Source organism: Mercenaria mercenaria, chromosome 1 (genome assembly GCF_021730395.1).
Source record: "Mercenaria mercenaria strain notata chromosome 1, MADL_Memer_1, whole genome shotgun sequence".
Lineage (NCBI taxonomy): Eukaryota > Metazoa > Mollusca > Bivalvia > Venerida > Veneridae > Mercenaria > Mercenaria mercenaria.
Window position 1 is genome coordinate 74,938,682 of NC_069361.1, and position 24,094 is coordinate 74,962,775.

General features: G+C 33.9%; 1 protein-coding gene across 1 annotated transcript; it reads right to left on the minus strand.

Annotated features, from left to right (window-relative positions):
* Nucleotides 1-12,308: 12,308 nt before the first annotated feature.
* On the minus strand, nucleotides 12,309-19,465 carry LOC123533763 (uncharacterized). The gene is made up of 5 exons (XM_053551141.1): nucleotides 19,339-19,465; nucleotides 18,748-19,099; nucleotides 15,057-15,218; nucleotides 14,703-14,851; nucleotides 12,309-14,208 (listed from the first exon to the last, which is right to left on the minus strand). Exons 1-5 carry the CDS (start codon nucleotides 19,391-19,393, stop codon nucleotides 13,877-13,879), a joined length of 1,050 nt encoding a protein of 349 aa, XP_053407116.1. The 5' UTR covers nucleotides 19,394-19,465; the 3' UTR covers nucleotides 12,309-13,876.
* Nucleotides 19,466-24,094: the final 4,629 nt, after the last annotated feature.

A 24,094-nucleotide genomic window follows, 5' to 3' on the forward strand; every position in this document is an offset into this window, starting at 1 on the left:
AGATATTTCTTATATAAGTACGATGTAACGAACTTAAGTATTTGCTTAAGTATATTATTTATTTCTATACTTTGTTTTTGTGTAAAGTTCAGAATTGTTGTGTTTTGATCTATGAAATAGTCATATACGGTTCTGATATAGATGAAAAAGTCAACATTGAAGACGCATAAACAAGCATTTGAAATAACAGACTTAGTTAAGCAATTACTTAATTTTATTTATTTTTTTCGTAAAATTGGGGCCTGGATCTTAATTTCCATGCCATTCTGTATGTGTTTCCGTATTATACTTAGCAAAGTTTTTCCCACAAGAGAATGTCTTTGATTCCGTCGTACGCTTAGCGTAGCGTTTTAGACCTTTCTATTACCATCGAATCATGACAAATGTGTGTTCCCTGGTCGTATTCAGTAAAGAAACCACAGATTAATCGTCGACTATATCGACTTCTCCTAAAATAAAAACGCTTGCAATTTAAAATTTCACTTCATTTCTTACAGGAAAAAGATATTTGATAACTCTCTATATTTTTAAACTTAAGATGCTATAAGGTTTTACCGCAAAACCATAATTCTGTTAAAACTATCATGTTCCTTCCTGTATATATTGAAATGTCATTACCAAGCTTGGAAACGGTACGTATATATAGACCTTCTATAAAAAGAAATAGGGAAAACCGATTATGCGTTCGTCGTCAATGTTATAGAATGTTTAAAATTATGTAGGCCTTCTTGCACAATAAGGAGTGGTTAAAATAATACTTGTTTGTTTGGGGGCAGGTAAATCTGTATCAGTAAAAGTACACCCCTCTTTTATGGAACTCCACCATTAATATAAAGAGCAGGCAATACCCCTTTAACAGAATTTCGAAGTTATCACATTCGGCGAAATTTAAAACGTCATCGCCTTTTTCGATTCTTCGAGAAGATCATAACAGGCATGTAAAATTTATTAACATTAAATTCGAAAAACTACCAATCCTTCCCTTGTACTTGCTTGGGTTCTTTGTTGCTTTTTTGTTGTATTTTCAGTTGGATCGACTTTAGTGATAGCCTTGTAGCAGACCAGGAAATTACAGCGATTCCAGGCTCCATGGGCAGGACACGGCGTGAACCATCGGTCCGAACTATCAGCTTTGGCCAACATATATTTATAAGAGAGGGGGCACCATGTTTTTCGGGTTCCACTGCTTTGTTAAATGCTGAAAAGGTGCCATATAGTTATTTTTCGGCGCCTACAAACATATAATAGTACAAAAAAGTAATATAAATTAAATATGGCCAGACAGGAACTATGAGTTTTGAAGTAAGGAATTAATTACAGAGTTACACGTGTTTGAATACAAGATGTATAAGTGATTTGATTTTGTATGTGTGCTGTGTTAAACAATTTTTGATGCTATTTTGTGCTGTTTAAACAATTTGTGCTGATTTGCTGTGTGTTGCTGACAACAATTGAAGATTAAGAAATATACAGTTATATTTGAACATTTTGCTTCTAAAAAGGGTTCACGTCTATTTTCGACAAACTTAGGGTAATTACTAATTAACATAGAAAAGTGGAGATGTGTGCACGACATTGTTATTAAAGATATGTTTATGATAAATAGATTAAAAAGTATAACAAGGGGTTAATATATCTTTTGTTCTTTCACTTACAAACAATATAAAGGAAGAAGCCATACCGACAGTCAGCACTCTTAAGGGTGGCAAACAGTTTCTTCGCCTTACAGAGGTGAAAGAATGCGGGTTAAGGTAAAGTTCGAGTAAAACACACTTGAGTCCCGCTTTCTTCCCCTTTTGTTATTTGCATACCAAACATAGTAAGACCCGACTTTACGACATGATATTTTACTAAGAAGTTGATATACGGCTTGATTTAGCCCAAGGGTCATTATGAAACTAAGAGTGCCATTACGGCCAGTAGGCATACACCAGCTGTTTATTGGCCTTTCTATTATATACATTCTCTTCGTAACGATTTATGTTGGTATTTTCATTATACATATTTTCCACAAACAGTAGTTTGTATTGCTATTTTCATCGACAATGCCGTCATTATTTCAGAATCGATCCGAAAGTGATTCAGTCCCATTTCACCCGCCATAACGACGTTGCTTCATGACGTCAACGTCAGAACGCGCTGATGTTCCGGTTACCCAAGGCCATTATGATTGAGGCGCGTGAGCACACTGTGCCATTATGGATCCGTTAATACCGGCAGTAATGACCGTTTTTAACGGCAATTTTGTTACTATTTATAGTAAGGTATATAATGAATTTTACATGTTATTTTGTCTGCCCCCCTAAGATATTACTCGTGGTGAATGCTTGTTTTGGAGTATTATTATTACATAAAAAATTGTGCAGTTCAGATGTTTACTCCATGGCTCGCGTATAGTGAATGGTATCAAAGGATATAAGGGTCAGTGACAATAACTCGTGCGATGTACATACATGGGTTGTCTCTTATAATGAAATCAAATAAAAGCAACCAATTGTATATTAATTTTGGTTTGTATTATATCCCAAACAGTGGTATGTCGTTGAATAAAATCATTGTTTGGAGTTTAGATGCGAAGAAAATACGCTTTTGCATCTACTTAATAACACAGGTGAAAGTAACATACCATGAGTCCATAAACCATATACACTTAAATATATTACATGTGCAAAAATATTGTTTTATGAGAGAAAAATGCTAAAAAGTCATTCTGAAAGATTTTTGCTCTTGCGACAATGAGCAAGGAAAAAACAACATTTTGACAAGAACATTGCTTCTAGGTCCGCATATTTAAAAAAAACAACAATGATTGGTCGCTCAAATGTCTTTTTCTGTGGGTGTAATTTGCTTGTAATTCATGTTCATTTTTCTGTGTTTCCGACCAAATGTCTTTGTCTAGGGGTGTAACCTGCTTGTAATTGTGTTCATTTTTCTGTGTCCGTCCATCAGTCACAAAAGGTTAGAGTCTACAATAATTTCAAAAGTATAGTAGATTGTTTCATGAAACATAATATTCGCAGTATCTTATTTTGTCCGTCTGTCTGTCTGCTTGTTTATCTGTTCGTTAGTCACACTTTAAAAATACAAGAGATTTTCCCATGAAACCTGGTTTATAGGTTCTGCTTGTTTATCCGTTCGTCTGTCTGTCTGTCCTCCCATCAGTCACAGCACGAACAAACATATAAAGATATGCGCTTCATCTTAACAAAATGTAGAAAAATATCTTGAAACCTCATAGTTCAACAAATGACGTCACGACATTGTAACGTCGAGGCGCAATGCACGTGGCGTTGCGCGAGAAAATGAGTATGATTTAGTTAAAACCATTGAAAATACATAAAATACAAAGAAAATTTGTTTCTTTAAGTGAACGATCGATCCATTCCACCCGTGAACACAATAATTTACAACATACTCGTGGCTGCGCCATTCGTGAAATATATTACATAATGGTGTTCACTCAGTGAAATACATTTCAATCGTGAAATATATTTCAGTCTTACACCGACCTCTGTGCCATCATCTACCATAAATGGTATTCACTCATTTACAAAATAACAGAACATTTTATGCGCATTTTTTTGATTTCTGAAATGGGGTTTGGTAGTAAAATTAATAAAATTACATCTTTGCGTTATTCAGTATTTTTGTTTACAACATAGGTCTAAATATGTGCTTAATCCTTATCATGCTGGACACGACTGATTCTGTCTTTCCGACTAGTGTAGATCATGATCTACACTGTTTTCCATTCAGTCAGTATCTTTTTGGTAAGCACCCCTTTTACCAGTTAATGGTACTCTCCAAATTGAAAGATGGACAAGTTCATTATAGAAATTTAGCAGGGAAAGGGTTAATTTTCAAAAGTGTTGTAACTAATTTTTGGTTGGGTGTTTTGTTCTGTATATGTCTTAAACAAGGGATATGCTACTATAAATGTCATTATAGCTCTGTAAATGATCATTCATAGATACTTATAACTGGACAAAACAGGTAACCCGCCATTCATTTGCTGTTTTATCAATATCTGAAAAGTTGTTAAAATTGTCTAGAATTTACAAACTTTAGAAAAACATTTAATCAGGCCTTTGCGTCTTCGCCCCGAAAACACGATAGCACGACAAATTGGCAGTGTGTCGTCCGTTCGGGTCCTCGTGTCTTCGGGTTGGGACAAAGACAAAAAGACACGACAAAATAAAGGGCGACGGCACGACAAAAACCCAAAGACAAAACAAATCAGCAGTCAAATTTTCGACTTTCGTGTCCTCGTGTCTTTTAAAAAAACTTGTTAGAGAAACAGCAGTCGATGGTATATACAAAATATCTAAACTCTGGATCTTGCAGCTTAAAGGAAAAAAGATTGTTAATGTTTCTTAAACAAGTGACCCTGGGCAAGGTCAACTTTAACCCCAAAGGCATGATTTGAACAAACTTGGTAGAGGACCAATGCAAAATATCTAAGCTCAGGTCATTATGATTTCAGAGAAGATGATTATTTTTTCCTTAACAAGTCAATGTAAAATAAGTGAACCCCGGGGCAGGGCCAGTATTGATCTATACAAAATTGGAAGAGGACCACTGCACAATGCTACAAATACCCAAGCTCCGGGACTTGTGTTTAGAGATTTTTTAAGCTTTCCCTTTTCCTTGACGCTGCAACCAGAATCCTGCAACTCTGGTAGAAGACCATCCAGGCAATGTTTCATCAACTTCAGTGATGTTGTTTGAATAAGATTGGACTGACACACGATGGCTCATCCCTAGCACTTTATGCTCAGGTGAGTTAAAAATAGATTAGTACTAGCAAAATGGACCTTTAAGCGGACATAACTTTACCAAAATGTATTTCAGCATGAAAATGGCAACAATTTGCAAAACTAGACATGGAACTGAGATTGCTTTCAATGTTTGGTTGAAATCCCATCAGTAGTTTCAGACTAGTAATCGAGACACATTTTTGTAATAGACCAACAGACAAGACAAAATCAACACATGTAGGGAGATATAACAAATGACCACTGAGTTTGTGTCAAGCTTTGTATACATTTGATACAAGTTCCTAAAATATACAACATAGCCAATATTTTTCAGTTTTGCCATGTAGAACAAGTGACCCCCTACGGCTAGACCTCTTCAAACCACAGGGTGTCAATACAGGTTCATTAGATGATATTAAATACCAAATATCAACATTTCACAGATTTGTTTTACTTCATCCTACATATAAGTCTGTGTAAAAGTCCTATAGATGTAAAACAAACTCCCAATTTCAAAACTGGACCGGTGGTTGATGACAGTCTGTTAGAGATCATACTATTTAGCTCTGGTTGTCCCTGACCACTATGTGCATCCAAACACAGCCGGGGAGGCTAAATATTTGCCATTGTTTTTATCATTATACCGTTGCAATGCAGTGCGAACATTTTTGTTGTCAAATAGTCATCTTAAAATAATTCTCGCTGACATGTTTTAATCATATATTATTGCATGATGCGGCTTTCCTTTGATCTTTTCATTGCGATATACATAGTAACATTCTTCACAGTCAGGAACTGCACCAGTAACAGAAGAAACTGTATTGATATAATAACAATATAGAACTAACTGGAATGATATACAACAGTACAGTTTTCCCCATTAAGTTGTATAGGAAAAGTATGACGATATATATCGGCATAGCTCTTTTTGCACTCAAACAAAATAGATATGTCTCATTTTCTGTCCAGTTCGCCAGAAGCCCGCATGTTGTAAGAATTACTTACAATGGACATTAAAATTAAAAAATAATGGCGAATTGTAAAAGCCCATCCGTCACAATTCTGACTCGGTATCCCATTCCAGACAATTAGCATTTGGAGTCCATCTATACATACGATGGAGACATGTGCGACATTCATTCTCCCTATTTAGATCTAGCCCTAGTGTGAGCAATGATCGATCAATTACATTCTAAGACTTACAAAACAATTCTGACAGTTATAACGCCGGGGACTACCTCCTTTTCATATCTTCTTGGCAAACTGAACAGTAAATGGGCCATATATGAAACAAAAGGTCATATGACATTTATTTAGGCCTACCAGTGCGGAACTTTTGTTTATGAAAAATCTATATCATTCTGGATAAAAAAGAAATATTGTTTCCATGCGATGGAACAGTTGAAGGATAGACACTCCTTTATCGCAACGATATATGCTATCGGTTCTTTGACTATTACATAAACGGTTCAATTAATTCAAATATTATTAGAAAGTGTCTTTTTCACTCTTCTTACCTAGTGACAAAGGAAGAAAGGTTCTACTCATGTGATGTACGTGGTGAGCTATAAAGTTGTTTTATTTTGAAATATTCGCTGTCATTTGTCAGATTCAATTTTGCCGTCTGTAGCATCCTGACTAGAAAGAAATATTCGCTGCCATTCTGATGCATCCTGACTAGAAAGAAACCTTTGCTGCCATTTGTAAGACCAAAACTTTCACGCTGTATAGCATCATGACTAGAAAAAACTGCGCTGCCATTTGTCGGATCAAATTTTTACGTCTAAATAATATATTTTACCATACAACGAAATCATATGTCTTGAGCTAAACACACACACACACACAAACGCACGCACACACACACACGCACGCACGCACGCACGCACGCACGCACGCACGCACACACACACACACACATATTGTAATTACATATAAAGCACGTGTTTTATTGGGTTTACCGCATTCATTAGGATTAGGTGCGGGTTTCCGTTATTTCAAAAATATAACAATCATGTGACAGGAACATGCGTAATTTTATTAATTGTAATGCGAGATACATATAATTTGAGTGAAAACTTTATACAATTGACTTTTTGTACTTATTTCAACCACCTATCTTACGTAGCCAGAACATATTGCCCTCTTGGCTTCCTGCTTTTAAACATAGGTTTGATTGTGTATTACATTAAAAAAGTTGAAGATAATATCTTTTTCTAGTGAGAGGGGTGGGTGTATCATCTTTCGAGTAATATCATACGCCCTTTTAAATATTAGAAGTACCTGACAAATAAGTCTGAATTCAGACCCTGTGTTTTGTTCACAGGAGATAACTCGCCTTATACAGTTTTGTCCTGGAAACAACAGCCTGTGATAGTAAAAGCTACAAATTTAACGCTTAGCATTACATTTTGAGCAAAAAAATTTAAACAACACCAAATCATAGAAAGAAAGGGTTGTTTCACGTGAAAATTGAACAGCATGTAAAGCAGGCATATTACTCTACATAACAATTGCCAGTATATTGATTTAAACATGGAGTTCCAGAAAAGGACTGCATAAAAGGGCTACACTTTCGGACAGTTCAAAGTGTTTAAAACTCACCATTTTCAAAGAACTGTTTCATATCTTCGTTTTGATCAAATTGCAATAATGTCCCAGAGTTGAAATTTCACATAACTAGATAGAACGTAGTTTTTAGCAATTGCTTATTTTTTATTTCTTTTCAAATGTCATTCATTTTTAAAGGGGGACAACTTTTTTCAGAATATTCTAAGTATCCATTGTATGGAACAGTTTGGCAGAACATGTAATGGTCAGGAAGATTGTTGGTAAAGATTTTGTTCGTTTATTAGATATTTCTACGTTTTGGTAATTTAGGTAATTTAGGTACTCATTAATCTTAAGCCGGTAACCAGGCTTGTGAATAATGATTGAGTGAGAATTATTTTTGTGAATTATGATATCTACTCGTTCCCTTTTGGTATTTTGTTGTAACGTTTTAAAAGAGTCATCCTATGACGAGGGCCCGTGTTTGAATCAACATAGACAACGTTACCATAAGTTACGTTAAATACCTTGGGTGCATGTGCTGTACAGTAACGGAAACATTCTCAACATGTAGATTAACGTCCGAAGACTTAGTCCTCCTATAATAACATATCAATGTTCAATACGAATATGATTTCATGGCAGGTTGATATATAGTTTTACACAAAAGGGCCATCTAGACCCCTGAAACTAGAAACTTCAGGAGCCATTCAGTCCAAATATGTTGGCTAAATGAATAATGTATGCAGACGTTTTCTTTCTTCATGTATTAAATCTGGCATAGCCATATTCAAAGTTTAAGTAGCTTGTCAGCAGTTCTAAAAATATTACCCGGGTTAATCGCCCCCAAGTTTTTACTGGCCAGTGGGCTCCTGCATTAAATCAGCATCCATTCAACTGCTCACGTAGTGACTACATGTTACAGTATAACATTATATATGATGCTATGCAAGTCGATTTAGATTTACATGGAAATGAGTGTGTTAACAGCTTAGTCCTTCATAGGACTATCTGACTTGCAGGCAGGTATTGATGATTCAATCCAAGATATCTTTAACAAGGCAGTACCTATAGATAGTGTTTTCTCGTCGCATTTATCAGATCTCACTTTAAACAAAAAAAATTTACGTTTAACAGTCTTCATATTTATAAACTGTTACATTAAATACCGTTGAATCTATACATTTATCCCCAGAAAACTACAGGTACACTTTTTCAGCTGGGTCGGCTGAGGCAGAAGTGATTTACCCAAATTACACCACATGCAGCGGCTCCAGCAGGTACATATAGAATCTTTTGATATGTTAATTTTAAGGCAAGTAACATAAACTACTCGATCGCATCACATCCAAGCCGCGACATCACATTTTTCAAACATATTTGCAGCATTAGAAGTTCAGCTGTGTTAAATTACTGTGTTGCAGGCATCAAAATACACTTTATTGATAATAAATAAGTTCCTTTAATACCTTCAACTCACAGTGCTTTTTCTACGGTTTGAGGAGTAAAGGGTCCATTGTATAAATGGATTTATTTTCGTGGTTTATTGCTAAAAACTGAGTCATATAGTGTCGACAAACCAAGTAAAACTTTTAAACTTAGTTTTTACAGATTTTTATTTGCAGAGTTCTTATAGTGTGTCAACTAAAAGTAATAAATAAAAAAAGATATGTTTGTCCGCAATGTAATGTTAGCTTTAAATTCTTTCTGGTATTTGCTGACCAGGAGTGTAGAAATGATTTTGTAGTGAATGTATATCTTTTATGGGTATTTTGAAGTTGCTGAGATACATAGGCCTACCTAAAATTTCTTCATCTTAATTTTTAACATTATTTATGATTGTTGTTACCACACCTATATATTACTAAGTTACAATTGCCTTGTTTGGAAAAAAATTCAGGTCGCGAAATTGAAAGTCATATCAACAATATGATAGTTACTTAATATCAGCAAAATGAAAATAATTTCATATCAGAAATGTGTAAAAGTTATTCTATATTAGTAATTCAGATATTTATACGAGCAATATGAAAGTTACTTCTTATCAGTGATATGAGAATAATAATATCTGTCATGTGCTTATCGTATACATGTTAGCATTTTATTCTGGCACATTATTTTTCTTGCATACCGTATTTTACAAATAACAGTGGAAATACTTAAGTAGCACTCTTTCTTATAGTAGAGAGTGAACACAAAGCACGGGAAATTAACGTCCGTAAGCAGAAGTGACGTCATAATGTTTTGCGTTACGCACAATAATAACGTTCTTCTTCAGTTTATCATTTTGCAGCGTAACGTTATGTTCTTACGGAAAACTAACGTATTTTGAATCGAGAAATATACTATAAGGAACGTAGAGAAACCTGCTTTCTCGTATTTTTACACAAACAATATATTATCAGTTGAAAAAAAGACGTTTCGAACCCATTTTTCAAGTTTGAGTCAATTTTACGCAATGAAAATGACGACCCCAATTTTTGGAAGAATAAACTGCAACGATTTTAAATTTATCAACGCACGTGTCATTGAATAAAATAATTTCAATAATATGTTGTTTCAAATTATTAATATTGAACAGTGCGTTCTAACCATTTGTCCTTGTTTGTTATTTCCCTGTGTGAACATGTATATGTTATAAATCTGTTGTGGTGATAACTGTCAATTCGTGTGTTCGTGTCTTTGGAATGAAGATAATTAAAAAGCGAAACATTCTGTGTCAGAGGGCATTAAACGTCGTCCTTCCGTCATTTCACCACGAACACACGCAGACACAGCAAATCGGCATTTTTTTGTCCTGTCGTGTCTTCAGCCTTAACACACGCAGACACGGCAAATCGGCATTTTGTCGTCCTGTCTTGTCTCCGTCACGAAAACATGAAGATATAACAGATCGGCATTTTCACGTCCTTCTTCATCCAGAACACACGTAGATACGACAGATCGGCGGTTTGTTGTTCACACGAGACTTCGTGTTGTCGCATTCCAATACACATGCAAAAAACATGACAAGATGCACTTTTTGAAATAATACAAATCTATTCTCACAGACGTTCATAAAGTACACTCAGACATTGTTTACAACTTTAGGCAAATGTATGCCGAAACTCATAACACAAACTGTGTAAACTTTCTGCGTATGTGGACTGGAAGGCGAAGACATGGAAAGACGAGTATCTGTAGATTGTTGTGTGTATATCCAATCACCGTAGATACAAAGACAAAAAGGGGGGCTATTTTGGTAATGAAAGATATTGTGCGCCGGATCGTCATAAGGAATCATATAAGCAGTATATGAAATCCGCCTACAAGCCCTACAAATCAGTCTTAGAGTGGTACCTGCATCCTTTTTTATAACTCCATCTAATTAAGTCTTGTAAAAATAGTTTCTGTTATTAAGAACTTGAAAAAAACATATTTTCATTATGGAAGTTAAAGTGTAGCACTATGGTGTTGTCTAACTTCTTCAATGCTACAATAAAACAATGAAATAAAACAAACGGGGGCAATTTTCTCCTTTCTTTTCCTTTCACCTTTTACTGATGCATTTTTATTTTACAACAGACTCAATTGCAATTTCAAACAGATAAGTAATACAAGCATTCCGAAACTTAAGGCCTAAAAAGAAGTGTCTGTGAAACAAATGTGTTTTTTTGAAAACCGTAAGAACATGTTTGAAAAGTTCTTTATTGATGGTGAAAAAAATGAAAGAGAGTTGATATTTTTACATATTTTGGTGTGTTGCAAATATGTCTGCTGCTGCTTATTCATTGTGTTTGATAAAATAAACTTAGATGTGAAGAAAAAAATTCACTATTTGACACGACAAATATACGAATTTTCCTATTCGTATCAAATGTTCTGATCTTATGTTGATAATATTAAGGTGATTGATAAACCGCACATTATAGGCCTACATTGCCCATATGTAATACGTAGATGTCCACCAAAAACCTCAAGCTGTTCAATTTATGGTTCCTACTACATGTAAAGAAGCAGTTACCATTTTATGTGTTGAAAGAGAAAACAGCTTACCCGCTTTTTGTTTTATTCCCAATTTATTGTTTATAACTTTTCAATCTTGTAGAATTACACATTTAATGACTTACCTATTTTTGAAAAATCACAAAAGTACTAAAAGATGTCTAGAATTTAAACTAGCGATACATGTTATAGGGAAAGAAAACCCCAACAAAACAAAATAGCGTCGTTGTCACACGCCATCGAAAAAGATATTTTGATAATTGTTGGATATGTAATCATTTTTTTTCTTGTAAAAAAATCCCTCTTCTTATAAAAACAAATCACCCCGTTTTCTGAAATCTAACTCTGTCTAATTTCAGGGCTTTAAAAATGGGGTATGGTAGTAAAATGAATAAAAATATAAACGTTAAAATAGGAACGTTTTACAAGAGGACACTGAATGGCAGAGAGCAGTCTCTGCTTTTTTTCTTCTTCTAGAATTTTGTTCTGAGTTATCACGATGTCATTATAAATAAATGTACTAAGTACAAAAGAAATTTGAATATCGCTAGCAACTCTTTTGGGCATCAAAGAGGGCTTGTAGCTTTTGATCCTTTCCGAGACTGGCGATTGCAATCAATACCAACAAACAGTAAAAGCAGAATGAATAATAATCGAAAACGGAATGTCTATGGTAAACACTGGTCTTCCCGAGAACGCGCTAAATTCGCCGCCTGAATGATTTTAATGGACCTTGGTTTAAGGCATAAACATTAAAAATATCGAACTCACCTTAAATGAAATCGTGACTACCGTGAAAAAATAGTGTTAAACATTTAAAGCAGTACAAAAGTGTACATATAGCTTGTGTATGGGAACGAAACATTTACTTTCGTCTTTAAAATCAATTATTATTGATCACTCATGACTTTTAAAGGTGGTAATTCAGCAACTGGGGCGCCAGTAATGTATAACACACAACATATTTTAAAAAGTTCCCACAGTATTGTATATCATCAATGAAAACATATCACAACATCAACTTTATGTTCTTCATTGGATATATAAAATACAAATGTTACACACATATCAACACTAATCACACATATGTTTCAGCCGCCGCTTTTATTATAAATTTACAATCATATTTACAAACAACAATTATTTACATTTCTGTATCACCTTGCTCTTGTCGTTCCACAGCCGTTCGAATCATGCGGATTTACTATGAAACATTTATGAACTCATTGTGTGTCTATGTTGCTGACCATTAGTTACAAAGGCCGGAAAAATGAATGGTTTCCTCATCATATTTTCAGACCACAGGCATGTTTTGGATGTTAGTTGGAAATTATTATTTGGTCGTGGACACTATCTGTATTTCTGATGGTGACTGGTAATAGAATTCTTGTATCGATATAATCAGTAGTACCGCCAACCACACTAAACCTACGAATAGTTTGCGTATGTTTCGGCCCTAAGTATATTTCAAACAATATTATCAGAATATATTTTGTACTTGAATGTATTGCAGCCAGTAGCATTAGTTAAAATACCTTTAGAGAAGGTGTTGAATAAAAGACCATATTTTTAGTATTTCGAAATCTGTGTGGGAAACTTATTTTATCAAACAATGGAGATTCTGTATAAAAGCTGATTACTATCAAATAGAATCTGGAACAACTGATAAGTCTCTGAAAATCTGATATGCAACAAAATGTCGAAAAACCGTTATGAAGTAAGTGGATTTTATATGAAATAAAGAAGAGCTGGATTTAGTGGTGTTCAGCCTAAAGGCAATATTTAGATTTGATACCAAGTCAGTATGTGGGATTTAAGGACGGTGTAAATTTGGAAATAAAATAGGAAAAAGAGACAATTAGTCTTAACATTTTTGAAAACCTTATTAATTCTATAATTGTTAAAACGTCATTACTTTCAAAACTTAAGAGTTGTGAAATTTTGTACAGTGTAATAATTGGTAATTGCGTTGCATCCAGAAATGCTTAGTCGCGACGAACCTTAAAATTAGGCTTCTCAAGACAGCTTGTCGCAGCATACATTTTCTATGCAATAGTTTGTGTTGGGCTAATTGCCATGTTTAATAGTACTGTGCAAGGTGGAACCTGTCATTGTTCCGGGACTCCCTTGGACGCAGAATGGAAAGCACTGGACTTGCACAGGAATTCCGTCTGTGCAGTTCGAACATCCATGTACTGGGTCTCTTTGTCCGCACTGAATACTGTCCTTGCTGGCTGCAAGATCAAATAGTATCGAATACAGGCTGTCAACACTGCAACTTTCTTAATTTTGAGATTTTCCTTAAGAAAACAGAAAATTACAGTTTTTAATGAAAAGAATACACTATTTGTTTACCGCGTCTTTTGAATGTTTTCTTCTCATATACAGACACTTTATGATGAAGCACTGTTATCAGTAAAGCAAGTTAAAAGAGCAACATACATATAAGATTTGCCATTTCCCTTTAAAGACAAATTTTAAGATCAAACTAAAAAACAATATTTCAAATATTCCAGACATTAATAATTGAAACAATTGGAACATGCAGGAAAGTAAGACTTTGTTGACAGCCTGAGATATTGTTTTCATTTTATCGTGCAATTCGCTTGAACCTTTCGTAACTTCTTTAGAAGCATTCTTTTCCCCTTTGGTGCTTTGAACACAACATCCCCATGACGAAGGAAGAAGATACTGTCGTTTAAGTACCGGTAGTTCGACAAGATTAGGAACCCTTTTCTCCGTAGTCTAGAAGGGCTGTATTTGTCCAATGGAATTTTAATGCCATTTTCTGTCTGCAGTCGTATGAAATACCTTCGGCTGATACTCATATCTGGCTGCCATTCATACTGAGTAACCCTGGCAGTTAGGTATCTTTCGTCTTCTCCGCTGTGTGGTCCTGTTATTCTCAGATGATAAGCTATAAAAGATCAAATCACACTTGTTTAAGTAACAGTGAGGGGTGTAAATATCAGGCAGTGTACGAACTCTTCATAATAATTTCTCTTATCATCATCATCATCATCATCATCATCTTTTTCTTCTTCTTCTTCTTTTTCTTCCTCTTCTTCTTCATCGATATTTATAAAGTGAATACAAAATGAATGCTTAAACAATCCATTTCTCGTCGCCAAGGTAATATTCTAATTATATTTGAACATTTCAGACCCAAAGAGAGATTTTTATTATAAATGACTGACCCATGCTGAAGATACAATTTAACTGCCCTACAGTATATGATACAGGCATGTATATATTCTTAGAACAGGCACGCTATACGCTAGTGCGATGCTGGAAGGAGCTGTTACATTTCATGAATGAGTGAAAATTACGGTGTTGACCAAATCTAGAATAAATGTTAGAAATGCTAGAATATAAGCTCTGAATGCCAAATAAGTCATTAAATGCCCATACCAAACATTATATTTTCATTACATATCATCGATTCCAGGGACTTCCTCTTCATTTTTGGTAGTTTGCCACTCAGAAAAGCATCGTTTCTGGACGAATGTTGACACGGAGCTTTTGATTTTCTTCTTGGATAAACATTTACCCCACAGCAGCTGCAATAGAAGAGATATACGATGTTCTTTGTGGCAAAATAACTCACTCCGCGACGTATTTAAGTAAGCTGGTACATATTTTTTTACCATTGCGAAACTGTCCGACAGTATGTTTATCTTATTTAAACTGACTCCCGATATAACTGGACCGAAATATAAATAATATAACTCGACTGAATACAAGATAAGACAATTTAATACTTACATGTGATTTCTTTCTGGTTTATCATCGTGAATTTTATATTTGGAACTAGTTACTCGGCAGCACGTTTGCTGTTTTGGTTGGAAAGTTTGAAATCCGCAACAATTGTAGGTGCCATTATTTCCGCAGTGCATTATACCGTTGCAGTCTATCATATCGCTTCTTCTGAAAAAGAATAATTAACTTACTCAACTAAGTAAGTGCATGGTTGAAGTTACGCCAATTGTATCTATCTTTAAATACCTTTCTGTATTATTAATCTTTATACAGATGTACATTTTTGCATCAATTTAGAGTGTTTAAGAGGATAGTATAATTTTTATTACTACTCAACAGGCATCTATCGAAATCTTACATGGCGAGTGTCTAAAGTCCGGCTATTAATGCAGGATCTTGGGGACTGTCAGTAGTTAAAAATGGGAAAATAAAACCAAGAGTCTTGAAGAAATCTTTAAAAGTATGTCAAAAATGATTTAGCGGTGGCGCTGTGGAGTGTACTAAGTAACAGGAGAAATAGTTGCGTGACGAGTAAAGTACCGGTTTGATGTTGATATATGCTTTTTGTTACGGTTGGAGTAAAGTTAATGATGTTGTGGCTTTCATGAGCACTGATATTTACCTTTTTTTTTATTTCCGAAGCATATTACCTTTTTATCATGTCAGAGGTTACAAACTTCAACTTGATTTTTGCAAACACGCTTTTTATAATTCTAAATTACAGAACCTCTAACTTTTTAACTACAATTTTGAATATTTGACGACATCGTTTCTAAAATGAGCATACTGAAAATGTTGTAGTGTCAATATTGCTTATGTCAATTTTGAGTCATCGTTTTAAGACGAGTTTTGTCTTCAAGATGTCTCCGTTCTAGGTCACCAAGTAGAAAATACTATCATTTTTCAGTCTTCAAATGCCATTTCAACACATGAACATTTGGTAAGCGACTGTGCACCATTTCAACGGTCCATTTGTTTTAAAAGAGCAAAACAGAACGTTACGGTTTTCTTATATAACTACGAGACATAATTTTATAGAAGTAACGGCTAACTTGTTCTACATCTTAAATGTAATCTGCCTACCAAAGACAATTTTACATTTTAACAAAACCTATAGAACGGCACCAGCTAGCAAACTGATAAAACAACATTTTTTCTGTTTTATAAAAACTAAAAGTTATTTTAGTCATTTACCAGACATTTCTGAATAGTTGTCATATACGTTGCGTGCGGATGGACACCAGGGTAGAAAGACAGACCTTCCGCAAGCCAAATGGATGACCAACTCACATGGCGAAAGTAAAAATGAGATCTCTCAGGAAAGACATAATAGACGGAATACTAAATGTTCCCGTTACATAAAATGTTTAACATTTTAAATGTCAAGACTAGTAAAGGGAAAATGAACATAAAACATTAAAATCAGTTTCATATTTATGAAGTGCATACATATTATGCTGACGAAATGTATAAAACATAATTGTTCAATGACAATATGACAAATTCCAAATTCAATAAAATATGACAAGAGACTTTTCGTTTATTGCACAGACACAATGACTGGACATATCTAATAAGGCCACATACTTTGCCATAACTTCGAAAAAACAGTTTTGTTTTAATTTTTACAAATTTGCATATCTGTTTATAAACAGCTTATAATTAAATAAAATCATGTAGGCTATAACTGTGGCATGTCAAACGTTGCTAAATTATATATGTATGTTTTCATTATTGTATGTTTGTTATTGTTATTCAATGTCTTGTCATTCATATTCTAAAAGTCATTATTGTTATTCTATATTTCGTTATTCTTATTGTATCTTTGATATTGTTATTCAATGTCGTGCCATTCATATTCTAAGTCTTACCATTGTTATTGTATATGTCGTTATTCTTATTGTATGTTCGATATTCTTATGGTAAAGTCATCATTGTTGTTCAATATCTGACGATTCTATTTACAAAACGTGTCATTCTTATTCTATGTTATGTGATTGTATAATTTGTTGGCGTCGCTGTGCTATTTATATCGCGTGTGCTATTTATATCGCGGGAAATCCCACATACACAATAAGAATATCAAGCTTACAAAAACAATAATGAATATACAACAACAATAACGTCTTTTACAATAAGAATATCGAACATACAATAAGAATAACGACATATAGAATAACAATGGTAACACTTAGAATACGAATGACACGACATTGAATAACAATAACAAACATACAATAATAATAACATACATATATAATTTAGCAACGTTTGACATGCCATATATATCAAAAGTATTTGTGATATTTAGAACTACGTACTTAATTATCATCCTTTTTATTCCTTCTAAAAAATATATACAGATTGTCGAACTGATTAAGCAGTCACCATCGTAACCGATACACTAATTATTTTATTTGTCCTCGGTAACCTTGTGTTTACCGCCTTTATAGATATTTCGTTTATTCATAGATAAACACTCAGTAAGTTCACGTAAACTGTAACAAGTTCTCAACCTTTTACAACTGATTTAAGATTTTTATTTAGTCAAAATGCTCATTCACGTTATTAGAAATCTGGAGCAAAATATGATCAGGTGTTATAGTTACTCTTAAAGTGTCAAAAGATCACATAATTTGGATTTAGGTTTAATAAGTATTAAATCTTAAAGTGTTATCAAATCATTAACTTCTGATCAGGTAAAGTGTTAATTTCCAGGTACATACGTTTGTTTAATATGCTTGTTCTTCAGATATGAATATAATTAGTTTACAATTTACAGTTTATTAGTACACTCAGCACATACAAAATGAGATAAGAGGTATAATAGTTTAATAATTACAAACGTATTAACCAGGCTGCAGGTTGTGTATTATACAGATTGCAAAAGATGGTAATATCAGTTTACACTTAACATTGATAGAAAACAAGTAGAGCTACACTATTTCAAGTTAAAAGATAAACTATGTAGTATGTTGCCTGCCGGGTGGTTTCTTAAAATGTTTCATAACGACATTTGAAAATTTGCCTAACTTGTAAAGAATATTTTCATCAGTAGTCATTGTGAGTTGTGTGTAGGGGAGGTGGGATGGGGTGCAGCAAAAAAGGTAAGGTACATACAACCGATACGGTCTGGTGATACCATCGCCTCTACCCTTATTTCACAAATAATGATGCAAGAGAGTTGGTCTCCCAATGATTGGATGAAAATATATTGAAGAGTCATCTTTCAAAACGATACGAATTTTAAACTAACAATATATACCATAAAACGTATATTAAATGGATCCTCATGTACTGTGCGGCTGGGCATAAAGCCGCTGTGTTGACTACCCATCGTGATTTTTCATTTTTGAAATCCTTTACATTAACCCACAGCATTCAAATTAAATGCTTCTTCAAAATATCCACAATTTGCCGATATTATTTATTGGCAAAATCTGTATATTTTGAAGAAGCATTTAATTCAAAGTTGTGGATTATTTTGTGACTATATAATGTAAAAAATCAAATAGGAGAAATAACGTCAAATCACGGCGGCTATTATGTCCAGCCACAGAGTACCTGTGAACAGATCCCATAAAATCAAACCAAAAAAAAAGCCCCCCCCCTCCCAAAAAATGAAATAAAATATAATAAAAAAATGGTTCATTGTGGTGACGCAAAGTTTCAAAAAGTAAAACAACAAACAATGTACCTGCATTGCATTTCGATACTGTTTCGACCAACTGATGTGTTTTCTGATATTCCCTTTCTGGTCGTTCTCGACTTTTTCGGTAATCTTGTTACTGGCATTCTAGTTGTAGGATTTACTATGTTGTCATCTTCACATTTGTGTGTTTTGGGATTGTACTTTGCTAAATCTCCACAGAGCAATGTCTCTGATTCCGTAGTGGTGATAGAAGTAGTGGAGTGTTTTGGGATATTTTCATCTCCGTTGGGTAAAGAGATCGAGTCCATTATTGGAATTACTACATTATCACGGCAACCATGTGTCTCTGGATCGTATGTAGTAAGACTGGGTCCGCAGTGTAGTTTTTCAGCATCGCCTGCAAAAAGAAAGACTTGCCATTTTTTTCTTAAAATATTTGAAAAAGAGTAACATACTTGTGGAACATAATAATTTAGCATTTAGTACTGATATTAAATCCAGCTGTATAATAAATTGAACTTAAATACTGCGGAAAAAGTGCACTTCTACAACATATAAAAAATGCTACAGTTAGTGATTGAATGGTAAAAATAGTTCCGCGTTTAATACATAACAACGAAATAAGTATGTCTGTACCTTTTATAAAAGAGACGATTAATATATGCAGTGCTATAAAATCTAGGTTCATCATTTAAGATCCTACGTTCTTCCTATTCTGTATTTTATGCAATCTGCAATCCACGGCTTTATATAGGGACTACTCTTGACGGCTTTGGTTTTCCATTCACAAAATTTGTGGCTTAAAATAAATAGATCTGTAGAAATAGTAACGAAATAGAAATAGTAAAACGAAAAACCTAAATCAGTTACAATGTAAAGTTAACGCAACATTGAATTTGTATTCATTTAGGCAGGTTATGTCATTTTTTAAAGTTATAAATACACGCATAAACTATTCTATCATTTACAAATAAAACAAAAGGTATAGATATAAACTTTTCAAAATGCGGTCGATTGACTTGAGGTCGCAAACCAAATAATAGTGTGCTATGACGCATCGGTTTATGCTCCAAATTAAAGGTGGTCAGTCCCATTTTGAGCAACATTTTGTGACTTTTCTTATTTTTAGTATATTCTGTCAGAGATGTGTTTCAGGAATAAAAGGACCCATAACATAGAGTGAGACCCCTATTAGAAATGTATGTTTTAAGCCTATTTTTTCCGGTTACATGCTAAAATAGTAGGGTAGGTTGGTCGGATTTTTTTTCGGGAGGGTGGGGGGGGGGGGGGGGGGGGGGGGGGGGTAGGGGGGAGGGGGCTGTTATTAAGTGATACTTTTCGCACATTATTTTTGTGTCAAAAAATGAATACAAATAAGATAAGGAGGTTATGCCTTTAGAGCATCAACAGTTGATTTATAACATCACTGACCATGATAAAAGCATAAAAAGTGCAGTTTAGCAACTTTTTATTAAAAAGTTGAAAACAATATCCTCCAAGGTCATAAAAACATTTAGGGTCGAGCAAAACATTTAGGGTAAGTCGGGATACCGGAAACAAACAATTTTTACGCCTTATTACTTTTATTTCAATATAATTTCGAATTTGAAATTTGTATTTGATGGACATTGGGATATTTCAAGACTGATCTGAACCAAAGGCAAAGTTTTAAACAGTGTGTAGCTTCTGTGTGTAGAATTCATATATTTCTAATCTATCCTGGTTGGGCAACCAAGACAGGTAAAGGGAAGTAATAATATTTTTACAAACTTACCTTATTAAAATCGGCAACTTTGTTAATCTTTCGACCAAATTAATTACTTGATTAAAGGGATCTCCTTTGCAGAATGGTTAAGGTCGCTGACTTCAAATCACTTGCCCCTCACCGATGTGGGTTCGAGTTTCGAGCCTCATTCTTTATGTGAGGAAGCCATCCTGCTACCCTACCACCGTTTTTTTTTCGCAGATTTTCAATCGAACTGAAATATTAGGACGGATAGTAAAAGGAGTGTAGGGAGACGAGAATGACAGATCAGTGTCTATAAATTTTATTTCTTTGTGTAAAGTCTTGAATGTGTTAAAGTCATGATTGCTTATCTTTTTCCATACGCTACTACTTAAAAAATATTTCAACCTGCAAATAATAGGCTTATACAGAAAGTTATGGGATTGAGAGTTGTGCAAGAGCAACGCAACAGTACGACGTATTAATGTAAAACAATCTTACGCCAGAATGACGTCACGTCAATGGGCGGTGATGTCAATGTTTTTGTTGCGATCAAAAAAGAGCGCTTCTATATTTTATCTACTGTTTTAGATTAAGGGCATTTTAGAATCGAAATAATTTATAGCAACAGAGTGTTTTAACACTATTTATACACTCGGACTGTAATACGTCGTTCAAATTATTTCACTCGGGCTGCGCCCTCGTGCAATTATTACGCCCGACGTATAACCGCTTATCGTGCATAAATAGTGTTAAAGCACTTTTTTTGCTATAAATTATTTCTTAATTAATATCTTTCTTATTTAAGGACGTAGTGTCAAATTATGGACAGACAATTATGAGTTTTTGCATAAAGTAAACACAACAACAACTCCATTAATTCTTTCATGAAATCTTTATTTTTGTTAAATTATTTACTATATTTGTAAAGCTTCGTAACATTTTATTTGGAAAAGGTTCTCGACTCGTTCAATACCTCGAGATAATCTAGGAAACTAGCGAATTTATAAAGTTAGTAGATATACCACCGGAAATAGATTTTTTTGCTGCTTATAGCTGGAGTTATGTGTGATAAAAACGATCACGTATGATTGTCAATAACCTCGCATTTTCCGTGAAATTGGGCTCCGTTGCCGTCATTTTATCCGTGTTATGCCACATGTTCCCCACACTGTTGTTATAGGCGTTTTACCGCGGACCTTATCATTATTGTCGTGTCATTTTCGCATTTGTGTGTTTTGGTATCGCACTTAATATGATTGTCTCCACAAAGCAGTGTCTTTGATTCCGTTATATAGGTAGTGAGCCACATGTGGTTCTGGGACGATATGTGTATGAAAAGCATTAGAACCACTGTCTTATCCTTGCATAGGTGGCAGATATGGTCTGAACACTTAGGTTTGCTGAAACTGCTGTGATTATAGCAGGTATAAAACTTTTGAGTTCATATCTAATGTTTTATGTTGATGTTAATAAGATGTGAAATCAAAACTTACAGTTCTATATTCTTTGATTGATGACCCTTCATTATAACTATACCATTAACTTATTCATGCGTAGCTGCATTATTTTTCTTAGAAATTTTTATTGAATAAAAAGTTCGAGTCCGTAAATGGAATCACCACATTATCACGGCAAACATTTGTTTCTGGATCGTATTTAGTAGGACTGAATATACTGGGGCCGCATTATGGTTGTTTATGAATCTCTTTTGAAAAAAAGAATAGTATATGAGTGGTGTCTTCTTGAAATATTAAAATAAGATGTCAAGCTCCCTTTTCTAAAAAAAAAAGAGATATAAAAATCAAACGCACACAGAGTAGTAAACCCAATACAGAAAAAAGAGTAAACCTATGCTTCATAATTGTATTGATATACGCTATAAACAATTTAATATGTACTAATACATTTTTCATGATTTTAAACATAAAAAAATTCTAAAAAGAATAAAAGAAACCATGGAACACAGATTTAGAAAATGAATAATGATCTATTGTTGTACGCACATTCCACAGTTAAGGGACGCCTACGCAATGTTAAACAAGGACTCTCAACTTAAAGTTTAACCGAAGCAGTCTAAAAGACACGCCCACGTTTTTATGTCGAAGAATAGGGCTAGTTTTCCATATGAATTCTGGTATATGTACTTTCGTTTTTAAAATATTAAAAACTGCGTAGTAAATCTTTGTTAAACCCCCAACTGCCATATAAAAGCCAGAAGATGGCGCTGGGGCAGGTTTTTATATAAATTATGCATGTTTCACATTAGAGAGCCCTTTTTCAAAATTTTAAATGAACTACTGGATAAAAAGTTATGAAAAATTGCATAAATACACATTGAAACATTCTTTATCAATTGGTGTTTTTATTTTTTAAAACAAAAAATTGTGAAGTATAGTTTCAAAAAATTATTTAAACCTAACTGCCAAAAATTTGAATTTGCCGGGAGGAGCTAATGAGGTCATGAACCCTAGAGAAAACAGAGAATGTAAACAATTCCCACGTGGTTAATTTTATCAACAAACTTGATCAGCAGAAAGCTTTATGTATCAGTAGAATTAACACCTAGAGTGCATTGTAAAACTTTTCCAGAAAAGTAACTTTGAATTTTTAAACTGAATAGAATATCATATTCAATCATTTCTGCAGTTATATTTTTATGTGTTATTTAAAAAATGTTTTAGAGATATAGGGAACTAAATAACAGACATACAGTGAAAATTATTTCAAATAGCTTATCATTTTTATTAGACCTTATCACAGCAACACTTGCTAATTTGTGTGCATTGTGCTACATCTCAGACTTAAATAGTTTATCATTTCTGCATTTATTGCTACATTATCTCAATTAATGGACCTGCCAGCAATGACAGAAAAGTTAAGAATGTTTGATTTCGAGTTTCACTGTTCAATTTACATTAATAAGAAGTTTAAAAATCAGGAATGTTAGTCTCAACTCAATTTTTCATAACAATGATATTGATATGGATGCACAAAATATGTATAATGATAATTTGTAATCATCAAAACATGTAAATTCATATTTCTTCTTCAACTGACCATTGTTTACATTTGATTTGTGAATCATTGAAAGTGAGCTATTTTTAGCTGACAGACAGCCTGGAGTAGCCTTGTTATTTGATAGGCCCCTCCTACAAAACTTACTGCCAGGGTAGTAAAAGTTGGGGCTTTAAACTAAATTAAAAGATGTCGTCATTTTAAGGGTTTTTGTGGCATAAAGTTATTCATTTATTGCAAAACAAATGCAATGTTTTGATAGTTGTTAATAACAATCAACAACTGTAAATTTTCAGAGATACAAATTTAAATCCAAATAACATCAATATGTATATATAGCACAGTATCATATTGTAACATTGGCGGGCTATACATATATTGTTTCAGCCAGTTTAGGATCTAATTATAATGCCAGTATGCTGAGCCCAGACGAGGTAGTACCCCACGTACCACGAAGTTCAAGCTGTCTCCCTCTACTGGCAAGCTTATGTTCGTTACTTATTGCATTCACGTAAAATAATACTGCTGAAATGTTAAACTGTTACTGCTAGATACTATTCAGAAGTAATTTTGAAAAAAAAAATGAATTAAAAAAAAAGAGAAAAAGGTGTGAACGATAATGCTATGTTAGCTTAACACGTGTGAAAG